Below are 13,446 nucleotides of genomic sequence, written 5' to 3' on the forward strand. Positions count from 1 at the left end.
ACCCACTGAGAGCCCGACAACCATATATTTACAAGTATGCTGTGTAATCTGCTCAGTGTTCCTTTAAGTTTTAAGACTGTTCAAATTAGTGGGTTCAATCAAGGAGAATAAAGCTGAAGAAACTTCTTATGGAGGCCAGGCTTGCCACACGACTATTCCATTATCTAGGCAAGGTGCCTGAACAGACACTAGCTTACAGTTGTTATAACATTGCAGGCCAAAGAAATGTTATTAACGCTACATTTATTTTTCTTTCTTTCTTTTTGTTTCCATGAGTTTGGTGTGTATATGCATGGCTAGCAAGGGGCTGGGGGTGGTTAGAATGAATTCTACACCAGAAAACAAAGTTAACTTTACATCAAATATAAGAAGTCTCTCTAAGTGGCTGTAACTGTGGTAGAAGTGATGGCACGGTGACTGTGAAAAAGCAAAGTAGAACCAGTAGAATTTTATAGTTCTGTTGATTTCTAAACCTCACTTTGCAACTTCATCAGGTCCAATCGATCAACTCAAATCAATACAGATATCAAGGTGTCTTTTTCTATAAAAGTCAGCTTCTGCAGCATACACTCAAAGAACAAATAAACCCATCTTTACTACTAAGAATGATTGATTTCTTCAGTTGATCATATCAGCCTCACTTCTCCTCTTTCCACAGTTAATACTTGCCTTAAAAAAAACTTCTTATGACCACCAGATAAACTAATTCTATAGTTTGAACTTGGCTGAAATTATTAAGTTGTTGAAATTATTATGCAGTTGTTTTTAGAGTATTTCTCAAGCCCAGGGCTAAAATATAATATATACTTTATTACATAGTTCATCAACTTATGTGAACCAGAATCTTAAATTTCCATAATTGTGTCTATTGATGCCTAAAGCAAGAGAAGAACTAAGGAATTAGTACAGACACAACAGGAGAGAAGCAAAAGAGAGGGTTTTAGGCTTTCTTGTGCTCATATTATAGTGATACATATTACAGATATCAGAATTTCAGTAAAATATTTTCTAGAAGATGGAAGCAGCAGTTCTGTTTACCTGTTAATTCAAATGTATAAATTGTATTTAAGCAAAATCATGATGCTCTTAAAAGCTTTGGAATTTCACAGCAGATTTAAGATCGGCCTGTTCTTTCACTTTTATGAAAATAAAGAGTACAAATTTGTCATCATTTAATTGGCTTGAGTTGCTACAGAGTAAAATCATTTGCTGTGTCTGATTGAGGAGATAGAAAAACCTAAAGAACTAGGAAATGTTAACTGGATAAATCTGATGACTTGCCTGCTAAAGGACAAGATTCACCAACTTAACAAGGCTCATAAATCTAGAAAAATAACACTGTCTATTCCCAGAGCACTGTATTTCTGATAACTCTTCTGCTACATATTCTTCAAGGACGTTGTTGTTGGCTATCTCCGTGTCCTAACAGACACGGCACTGTCCTGACACTGGAAGCAGGATGTGTGCTTAGTCCCGCAGTTAGACTTACCGTGCTCCCCACAGTGAGGGAGCACCCTTCCAGAGCACTGGGTCATGTCACTCTCGCTGGCTATGTTTGGTATGCGATGACCTCTAATGGACTTAGGCAAGTTAAAGTGGTTCAAATGCCACCGGTTGCTGATCCCAGTTGGTCTACAAGCATGGAGCACAGCCTTGGCTAATAAACAACCACAGCTTCACAAATTAAGCACTGCTTGCTGCTCATAAAACTACCTAGCTGTAAGTTATTCGAGGGCAGATTCTGTGTCTAAGTCACTTTGGTATCCTTCATAGTGCCTTGCACCGGTGTGAGATTGCTCAGTAGACGTCTAATTCACAAAGAAGGGGTGTCAATAGGGAATTTTGGGGTGGTTTCTATTTTCTCCCCACTGCACACACACTCCAAATAATCATGAGGGTATTACACATGAAAACAGTCACGATGAATTTTCCTGTTACTTTCATAATGCAGTATACATTTACATTTTATCTAAGGCTTGTCATAATATTTCTAGGGCTTAGATCCTTCAGAAGTCTTAATAATAAAGCCTTGGTTTCACATATCTGATATGTATTTGTCAAAGAAATAAGTAAACCAATCAACAAATAAGAAGAACGACCTACCAACGTGCTGTCGACTCCAGCTATGGCCGAAGTAATACAAAGGAAAGACAAAACAGGAGGTTTTTTTAAAAGAAGCAATTTATCATATTTTGGCTTTATCTCAGGTTCATTCTTATACATAACAGTTAGACACAAAATGTGATGCTTTAAAAACTGTCATGTGACTGTTGAAGATTAACACAATTATTAAATGCAAGAAGTTGTCCTTATAAAAACTACTTATTACTTTCAAGACCATTTTTACTTATGTAAAGAAATGTAAACCTTGACATCAAAAGAAAAAAAAATGAGCTTAATTAGAATCATTGAAATTAGCATGCAATTTTGTGTCTTGTGGCTTTTAAATATATATATATGTATGGATTGGCTCCTATAATAGAGATCAGGGAGGGTTCCCTGAGGATGTGCTTTAAGTGAATTATTCACTGCTTTCTTAGAATATTTGAATTGGAAAGGGCTTTAGTCTCATATACAGAAGAGGAAACTGAGGCACCGAATGGCTAAGTGACTCACCCCAACACCCATATCCAGTGGGCAAAAGAGCTGAGATGTACTCAGCTTGACCAGTCTTCATTACCTAAGTGCATCTCCATCATGGTCTCCACAGAACACATCCCCAACACATCTCACAAACCAAACTAGTCCCCTGCTGCTGCTGCTAAGTCGCTTCAGTCGTGTCCGACTCTGTGCGACCCCAAAGACGGCAGCCCACCAGGCTCCCCCGCCCCTGGGACTCTCCAGGCAAGAACACTGGAGTGGGTTGCCATTTCCTTCTCCTAGTTTCGCCCAAATAACCTTATCCTTGTTCTAGAGACAAAGTCTAAATTATTCAGGATAGTGTCCTTCAATTTACCTCTTCAACCAAGTGACTTCCATCTCCAACATGTCTCCCTCTCCAAAACTATTTCCTTGCACACTATTAGTAATCTAATTCTACTATCACATCTTTCTGACTTTTTTTTTTTTTATTACCAAATTCCTTGGGAAAGTGATCATTTTCAAGTCCTTTTCCCCATCTTATTCCCCAATTTCTTTCAGTCAGAAAGAGCCTGTTTCATTCAACTGAAGCATCCTATTCAAAATCCTAGAAAACCTCAGATTTCTTCAGGAATCACTCTGTTCTTCTATTTTATTCATCTGATATGGTTCATGCCCCATCTGTCTTTCAGCTTTCCCTTCCTTTGACATCTTTGATTTTGCATGACATTTTCTTCCTATTTTTTCAGCCATTTCTTTTTCTCCTTTTCATTTCTTATTTTTTGTCATTGTTCCCAGTTACATAAATGTAGGAATTCCCATGTTTTATTCTCATCCCCAGGCTGTTTCTTGGCTGTGTTCTTGAGGGATTTCAAATTCTCCCATGATTTCAACTAAGCAAACTGAGCAGTTATTCCTCCACATATCAGGCCTGAAGCACCATTGTTCACGGTGCTGATGTGCTTTTCTAATAGCTAAGCATCTTCACCCAGGCCCTTCTCCGGCATCTTAAACTTGCCGTGTTCTAACCTGCTAAATTCTGCTATGCCCGTGCTCCGGATCTGCCTGTTTAAAACTGCCATCACCTGAAATTCTTCCCTCTTTGGACTCCCACGTCCCATTGGTTCTCAAGCCCTGTCAGTTTCACCCATGCAGTATCTCTCCCTTAATCTTTTCTGGTCTGTTCCCACTGCTCGTGTTCAGCTCGGCATCTCCGGCCTAATTTGATGTAAACACTCACTGCTGGTGGCCTGTAATCACTGCCTCTTCCCTGTGGTTGGAGTAATCTTTTAAACCCACAATTTTATCATGCCTTTCCCAAGATCAAAAAATTTCATTATTTTCCTACTGCACACAGAGATTTATTGTTAAAATTGAAAAGGTAACTATATATATATTTAGTCTACCCCGTCATTTCACAAATGAGAAAACTAAGCTAAGAGAATTCAGCAAGTACACTGAAAGTTCTCTGACCCTATGAAGTACTCTGTTTATTTCATTATTTTGCCTTTGAAAGTCCAAGAATGACTATTTCAGGGTTTGGTTTTTTTTTTTTTTTTCCCCTGGACTCTGAGCAAATCACAGTAAGATTATGTTAACAAAACATAATTTTAAGCAGACTTGGCAGTTTTTTAATTACTAATCCAGTTGAGAGCCTGACTCTGTGGTGAAACTTGCTTGATCTTCTGCCTGAGTTGCTACTCATGGGAAAAAGAATGACCCAGCTTCATAAAGTTGGACGGTTTCTTAGTCATCTGGCATAGTTCTCCAAAACAAACAGCAAGCACTGACACTTTGGTGTGGTAAGGGAAGCACAAGACAGATAACTGATGCATACACAATTCTTTAACTGTGAAGAAATGGCTCCCAGACAAATAAGATACCCCCACACCCCAGTTCCACACCTACAAATTAGAGGAAAAAGTGTTCATGAGTTCACAGGTAGCAAGAAATACATACCTGCACTAACATCATTTCAATTCGGTGCCCAGGAGGGACTCTACAATAACAACTCAGTTACTTGTCCAAAGTAACTTGGACCATTTGGGTCATTTATTTTTCTTTCTCCTCCCACCCCATGCATAGCATTACTGTTATTGCTTTTATCATTGTATATAAGCATTCCTATTAATAATTCACAAGGATATTATGAGATTAGATTAAAATCAGAATTATTTTGAATTCTCAAAGTTGTAATAATGTCAATTCTTCATAGTGTATTTTACTTAGAAATTTACATGGAATAGCCATCTTATATTACACGTGCCACAAACACAAATTTAGGCTGAATTGTTTTGGATTGTGAGTGTGTGCTCAGTCACTCAGTCATGTCCAACTCTCTGTGACCCAGCCAGGCTCCTCTCTCCATGGGGTTTTCTAGGCAAGAATACTGGACTGGGTTGCCATTTCTTCCTCCAGGGGATCTTCCCAACCCAGGGATCAAACCCCTGTCTCCTGAGTCTCCTGCATTGGCAGGTAGATGCTTTTGTAATTAGCCCTAAATTAATACCCAAACCTCAATTTGTTCATCTGTAAAATGGAAAGAATTATAGTATTGACCACATATACTACTGAAGATTGAGTGCATGGATTTCTCTAAACACATTTTCCAATATTAGTTATCATTCAGTAAATTGTAATGGTGATTAATGATAATGATTAACATTTGATACCATTAGTATATAATTTCTATAATAAAAACATAATCTCTTTATACTACTGATATTAACCATTATGAATTATGGAAATTTTTAAAAAATATGTACTTGGAGACTAAAATTTTATTTTTATTTAAGGGGAAATTGAAAGTGACTATAAAAAGTAATTATTATATTTTGAAATTACTATTATTAGTATTTTTTAAAATACAAACTATAATTTTCTTTTATCAGTGGTCCAGATAAAGTCTAATTATGATAACACCTCTCATGATTAGCAATTCTGAAAAAAAAAAAAAACAGAAGTTAAAATTTTCTTATTTAGGGGTGAATAGAAACTAAGAATGTATACCACCTTTAACTAATTCCAAGTTAAATTTAATAAATGTAGATAAATCCTTCCAATTCACACATAATTTTTTGATATTTTACAACGTCTTTATTGACATTGATATAGTTTATTGATATAGTAGAGTTAATATATAAATATGTGTTTTTAGAAATGCCTTTGTCTTTAGAAAAAAATAATTTAAATTATATGCATAATTTTACACTACAAATCATATATAAAGATCAAGGCCAGAGCTGAAACTAGGGAGAGTTCTGTTTGACTAGTTCATTTGTTTGACAGGGAAATTGTTTAATGCAGGAGAAAAGATTAATGAAAGTTGCTTACACAGCAATTTGTCCCTACAGTCTTGTAATTTATTTTCATTGCTGTGGAAGGATGCATTTATATCATCTGTTTTGTTTAATGCCAGCAATAAAACATCAAATATGAACTCATTTTTACATAAAGAAAATTGTTTTGATTTCAGCACTTTTATTCTCATATTTCAAAGCAAATTAAAGATTTATCATCTTAAGATTTTCAAGAATACTCAAAAATCTTCCATCTAGAATTGGACTGTGAAAAAGCAAACATTCCAAAGTTTTCCAGATATTTCTGCTCTATATGCTTTCTTTACTTCAGCTTTTCTTTCCTATTTCCAGTTGTGGCTAGTCAGATCCCAAAACTATAGTCGAATATTTTAGTATCATTACATACTATTGAAATCACTAAATACCATCCAAGTGCTTTCAACTCTTCGAGCATAAGATTTACTAAGAGATCTTGAGTTCCCAGCCCTCATTCTCCCTGGGTTCTAGTTTCAAATATCCTAGCTCATATGATTACAAGTATCTGTACAGGCTAAGAATGAAAAAGAAGTTAACAATAAAAAGTAATGAAAAGAAGAGCAAAATTGAAAGGTAAAAACCAAACATAAAAGAATCCTTAGTATTGTCCTCAGACCTTGAGAGAGAAACCAAATTCACCTGCTAATGACCCATAAGACTGTTTAATTTTTTTTTTTTTAAGCAGTGGGATAACATGCATTGTAGAGCATTCAATTAAAAATTAACTATTATGATTATCTTATTTTTTATAGGTGGTGCTGGAAGTTAACAGTGAATTTAGAATCCAGGTAATATATAGCGAATTAATTTTTTTCCAAATTAAAAGTGAAAAAATATAGTTTGGGAGAAGTAATATATTTTCCAATGAAAATTTATCCTTTATAAGTAAAGTTAATGTTATGCTAACATAATGGATTATCAAAATTACCAATTATTCCAACTAAACATCCTCTCTTTCTGACACTGTCCTGACCCCTAAAATCTTTAATGGAATGTGAATATGAATAAAAGTTAATAGATACTATTACTTTGTCCTGCCCACCCAAGGTCAGAGATTATAACACTAAAAATGGCACCATCAAGTGGCTTTCCACTAGGAGGCAAAAGCGTGAGTGGATTAAGTTTGCTGCAGCCTGCCGTGAAGGTGAGGACAACTCAAAGAGGAACCCGATCGCCAAAGTAAGTATCAACCCCAAGGCAAAAAACCGAACATCAGAATGGACAGAGTTAAATTTTCAAAAGAACCTATCTTTGAAATATTTTATGAGCATATCTCACTGAGAAGTTAGGATACAGAACAGAACTATAGCTATTCAGATTATAAAAATTGAAGCCATCAAAAGTGTAAATTAAGAAATTTAGCCACTTGGGTAGACAGTTGAACACTGACTCATCACATTAGTGAAATTAATATACACAATCATGTGTCACCCTAAACTCTAGATGAAAAAATATAGTGATTTAAACAATGAATTTAATGTTCAGCACATTCACAGGGACCATTTAAATGTGTGCTCTTTCTGACTCATGATCTCCTAGAATTGACTTTGTACTTTCAGCTTTCTATGAACAATCACAATGTACCCTCTTTCACATTCTCTTTTCCCTTCATTTTCCCTTATTTTCCTTTTGTAAACACCCAGTCACATGCACATGTGCACATACACACACACGGAAACATCTCCACACACAAATTCACACATACAAACATATATACATACATATACACAGATTTACACAGAGATTCCCCCATAAGATTGCTTACAATCATGCAATTTTTAATTTCAAAGAGATCCCTGGTTTCCATAAAATTTATTTGGAGTGGTCTCTTTGATTTTTCTGCTAATACAACCTATTATCAGAATTAAAACCTTCTACAATAGAGTTGGATAGCTCTCTCTTGTCACCTACATAAATTCACTTAAAACTTTCTTCCAAAACTTTACATTTAAAAAAACATTTAATCAAAAGATCAAAGTTATGTAATAACATTGAGAAACTCCTAAAGAGGGTAAGGAGTTCCCTATTGGCCTCAACATTAGCACAGACATTAAAAATAATATGATCCATCTTAAATGTTGAATGAGTGAATGCATGAATGATAACTATGCAGATTTAGATTTATGAGAGTGATATTTTACTTTTTTCTTATTTGGTAGAAACTAAAATTGAAGTTCTTCTATTACATTGTCATTTACTGCTGAAGATACTAGAGCTATAATTATTCCACTTATCCAGAAAAATAATTCCCATTTCCAACATTTCTCAAAAGATAACAGGATAACTCACATTCAACAATTATCAAGAAAGATAGATATTACATCAAACAGTTGCACTGTTGATTTCCTCTCTGTAATGTTTTCACCTGTGCTCTCTTTGCAGATTCACTCAGATTGTGCTGCAAACCAGCAAGTTACATACCGCATCTCTGGAGTAGGAATTGATCAACCACCTTATGGAATCTTTGTTATTAATCAAAAAACTGGTGAAATTAATATAACATCCATAGTTGATCGAGAGGTCACCCCTTTTTTCATTGTAAGTGCATGAATGTGTGTGTTCGGGCCTATATTACTTTTGAAATATCTTAAGTTCAGATCATATTTATTTGATTTCAAGAGTCTCAATATTGGGCATTTTTGGTTGTCTCTTATTTCATGGGCATTCAATGACCTGACAGAAACAAAAGGTTAAGAGAGAGAGGAGTGTTTGTTTAACAGCCTTAGCGAAAGGGCTAACCTCTCGTCAGTTCCCGTGTCAAACTAAATGTTTGTCAAGAAGGGAAAGCACTTAACTTACTTCTTTTTCTTTAATTCAGTTGAGAATATCAGTTCCTCTTCACTCCAATGCCAAATGGTGACTTCTGGAACTCCAGATGGAGCCTTTCCTGAGTGAACGTACTTGATGATAAATTCACATTGCTCAACTCCCCTGAGCTCAGAATATGCCTTGGAGAAACTTTAACTCACCCTTAATCTCACTCTATTCTTTACAGCCACCGTGACAAAACTTCAAACTCTCAACCTCATTTTCACTTTACGCAGTTGACCTGATGACCCGCTTCATTAAAAAGTCTGAGGCCTTCCATCACAAACTCCCATAATTAATTCTCTCTCCTCCAGTTCAGAAGTGTTCTGAATTAAATCCAAATAAAAAAAGGATCGATTTTCTACTTTTTCCCAATGAATTATCCCAAGAGCTAGCTATTTTCCCATAATTATCTGTCCAAGAAACTTAATCAATCTACTTCGTTTTTTCATCTCTCTTCTGACTGCTCCATTAGCTGCTAATCAATTTCCACCTATCACTAGAGTCAACACTTATTAATACTTGATAAACAAAAGTAGAGAAATTTTAATATCTTTCTTTGATCTTGTAAACCTCTCCAATTCAAACCGCATAATTTTCCAAAATGCCTTCAAATAGTAATCTCTGCTTGCAGGTTTTCACTCATACTGCTTGTCTGTATGCCTCAAACTACTTTAATTCCTTAGTCTACTATTCCATATCGGTATTCCTGCCTTGTCTCCCACAATGTTTCCCTGAAAATTCTAAATCAACATGCCAGCCTATTAGCTTCTCTTGAAACACATGCCTTTTTATATGGAACACAGTAAGTTCCTATGGTCTTCCCACATAGCACTAGTGGTAAAGAACCACCTGCCCCTGCAGGAGATGTAAGAGAGGCAGATTCGATCCCTGGGTCAGGAAGATCCCCCGGCAGAGGGCATGGCAACCCAACTCCAGTATTCTTGCCTGGAGAATCCCATGGACAGAGGAGCCCAGTGGGCTACAGTCCATAACGTCACAAAGAGTTGGACACAACTGAAGAGACTGAGCATGCACATATGCACAGTAAGTTCCCTACATACCAATGAGTTTCGTTCTGGGAGTGTATTCGTTAAGTCCTGCAAAGTTAGCCTAGGTACCCAACTAACACAATTGGCTATGTAGTACTGTACTGGGATAGATTGATAATACATTTGCATCTTTGAAAGTTTGCAACTTGAAGGTTCATATGTAGGGGACTTACTATATACCACATAGGCAAAAGAGTACACAATATACTTATGTAACACCCAATAAGTGAAGCTGGTATGCTTCATGGGGTCACAAAGAGTCAGACACGACTAAATGAATGAACAGCAACAACAAATAATAACATAAACACCCACATAGCCACCACTTATCCCATGGATGCTATATTTCTTTGAAGCCGCTGTGTGACTCTCCTTTGTCATAATCTCAAACCCCATAACCCCTATTCCTAATTCCAAGCAATGAGTTTTTGCCACTTCACTTCCTTCCTCACATGAATCCTTTCTCTTGGAACACCCTGTCAATTATCTGCTTCACCTGTTGAAATTTTCTTTGAAGATCTCTCAATCATTACATCCTCCTATGAAGTCATAGCTATTCTGTTCTTCCTTTATATAACTTATCATGTTACCTTTTCTCAAATGGGATTTTGACTTTGTGTTTGCCTCCCCTTCTAAGTACTGTTTGTGCCCACCTTTGAGTAGGAAATCATATGTCTCACTGTTCTTTTAGTTTCCCACAATACCTAAGCATAATGCTCAGAGAAATCGAGAACTTAATAATTATGGGTTGCACCATGTAATTATTCCTCTTTTCTCTCCTAGATCTACTGTCGGGCTCTGAATTCACTGGGCCAAGATTTAGAGAAACCTCTTGAGCTTAGAGTCAGGGTTTTGGATATAAATGACAACCCTCCAGTATTTTCTATGTCTACTTTTGTCGGAGAAATAGAAGAAAATTCTAATGCAAGTAAGTAGTCTACTTTGTTAAGTAAACAAGACTATTGGGTTTCCAGATCTGTTTCTTAACAGCCAGGCATCTAGAGGCTAAAGTCTGTCAAAAAACTACATCACGAATGTGAAAGATAAGTTTGGAGAAGCATGTAGAACAGAAAGGCATGAAGAAGGCTCCATCATGGCTTTCCCTTCAACCGTGGAAGCAGTTCCAACTGTCACACACAAGAAGCAGTGCTAAAGAAATGGGAGGAATTTGCTCACACACCACCTCTGTAAAAAATTCCAAAAGTATTTTGCACAGTGATGACAGAGCCACTGGGAAGAGAATTTAGCCTCCCAGTCTGACTACTTTGAGGATTTCCGTGGTGGCTCAAACAGAAAAGAATCTGCCTGCAATGCAGGAGACCTGGGTTCAGTCCCTACCCAGGGAGACTGGAGATCCCCTGGAGAAGGGAATGGCTACCCACTCCAGTATGCTTGACCTGAAAATGCCATAGACAGAGGAGCCTAGCAGGCTATAGATCCTGAGGTCGCAAAGAAGTCAGATATGACTGAGCGACTAACACACGCACACACGGACTACTTGAAGGGGAATCTCATCCACTTCTATTCATACTACTTTTAAAAAAAATTTTAACTACTTTAAAGTAACTCACAGCAATCACCTCCAGACAATCTATTTGGTGTTCATAATCTTCAAGAGCTTTTTCAGCAAAGAAATACAAAACGCCTACAATGCGGGAGACCTGGGTTTGATCCCTGGGTTGGGAAGATCCCCTGGAGAAGGGAATGGCTCCCCACTCCAGTATTCTCGCCTGGAGAATTTCATGGACAGAGGAGCCTGGAGGGCCACAGTCCATGGGGTCGCAAAGAGTCGGACATGACTGAGTGACTTTAACTAAATACAAAACAAGCATTTTCCCCTTCTTATATATGATTTAATAAATATACGTTTTGTTTGCTTTTTAGTCAAGTCACCGATGTTATGTATTTGAAATGTATTTTAAACCTAATCCTGTTTGGTCCTCCATGTGGATTTAAAGGTGACCATGTCAAGGGATGTCAGTGGACGGGCACCAGAAAATCTAGAAACTAGATCCCGTATTTACTCTCAAGAGCTTTCATAATCTAAATGTGCAATTACTTCCTTATGGATTACTGTTAAAAGCAATATTTTAACTGCCAAATATTCAGTCACTTGTGCAGATAGTGTATCAATTGCTTAGGGTACCACTGAAGATTGTCCTAAATATACTAAAAAACAGCAGAGATACTGTCTCATTTAAATTTAAAACTTCAACTAACCATAGTACTTTTAAGTAGTATAATTTCTTGTAAATTCAAATAATTCTTACATTTTAATTTTTATTTTTATTACATTTAAATTTTATTTAATATTTATTTAACATTTATATTTTATAAATAAAAAATTTATTTATTTTAATTTTAAATTTTATTTTATTTACAATTTAATTTTATTTAATTCTTACACATTTAATTTTAATTTTATTTTATTACATTTTAATTTTAATTTAATTTAAAATTTATTAATTTAATTTTTATTTATTAATATTTATTTAAAATATTTATTTTATTTTAATATTGTTTTATTTAATTCCTACATATTAATTTAATTTTAATTAATTATTTAATTAATTTAATTTTTATATAATTTAAATAATTATTTAATTTTTTTATTTTTATTAAATTTTATTTAATAAAATTTTATTTTATTTTATTAAATTTTATTTAATAAAATTTTATTTTATTTTATTAAATTTTATTTAATAAAATTTTATTTTATTTTATTAAATTTTATTTAATATTTTTGTTAAAATATTATACCTATATCTTAAACTTTTAAAAATACTACTATAAGAAGGTTTGCTATAAAAATTTCACAAAATATGAGTAAGAACGGAATAAAATGCATTCTTTGCTCTCCTTTGTACCATTCTTCAGAGGCAAATAGAATCACTAGTTACTTAGGTACATACTTTCTATAATCATGTAAATATATATAAACATATTTCCAAAGAAGAAACAAATGTGACCATATTTTACATACTAATCTACAGTGTGAATTTTTAAATATATTTTGAACACATTTTCATATTAGGAAATACAGGTTTCATCATTTCTTTTAAGAGTTTCCTGAGATTTTATTATATGAATGCACCATAATTAATGAAATAATTGCCTCTGAAAAACACTTAAAAATGCTGAAATAAATCCACACAGACATTGGGAGAGAGAGAGAGGGACAGGAGCTGATAGTTTGTGTCTAAAGATAAATTGTGCTTGAAATAGAGTTGAGTATAGAAAAATCTAGTTTATGAATGCTGGCAGCTCTTCACATTCTCCAGCATCCTTCATTAAAACTACCAATAAGATTTTGGAAAAGGTGAAGAACAGGTGCAGTATGTAATTAAACATGCATCTCTTTAAACCTACTAGACACCTAGTACTTTACTAGAGACCGTGCAAACTAGAATAATAAAATATATTTACTGAATGTACATTATTCAATAGGAACTTTACATAATTTTATTTCATATAGCTATTTAATTCTTTCATGAATTCAGTGAGGACAATACAATTTCACCCCCATTTATAGATGTAGAAACTGAGGCCAAGATCACATAGCTAGAAAGTACTATAGTTGGGAGAGTTGGTCTGTCCTTATGTCACTTTGTTTCACCATAGGAGCCTTTTAAAAAAATAATTACACTAGAATAAGAAATATAAAAGCAGAA

The 13,446-nt window shown here is 34.9% G+C and overlaps 1 protein-coding gene across 1 annotated transcript in view; it reads left to right on the plus strand.

Moving 5' to 3' along the window:
- The window catches only part of DSG1 (desmoglein 1), a 42,820-nt gene that overhangs the window by 2,487 nt on the left and 26,887 nt on the right, over positions 1 to 13,446 (plus strand). The window contains exons 2-5 of the mRNA XM_020902013.2: positions 6,668 to 6,703; positions 6,963 to 7,094; positions 8,298 to 8,453; positions 10,559 to 10,703. Of these exons, the coding sequence (XP_020757672.2) occupies positions 6,668 to 6,703; positions 6,963 to 7,094; positions 8,298 to 8,453; positions 10,559 to 10,703 (469 nt within the window). The remainder of the gene's footprint in view (positions 1 to 6,667; positions 6,704 to 6,962; positions 7,095 to 8,297; positions 8,454 to 10,558; positions 10,704 to 13,446) is intronic.

The sequence above is a fragment of the Odocoileus virginianus genome, chromosome 22, assembly GCF_023699985.2.
Source record: "Odocoileus virginianus isolate 20LAN1187 ecotype Illinois chromosome 22, Ovbor_1.2, whole genome shotgun sequence".
NCBI lineage: Eukaryota > Metazoa > Chordata > Mammalia > Artiodactyla > Cervidae > Odocoileus > Odocoileus virginianus.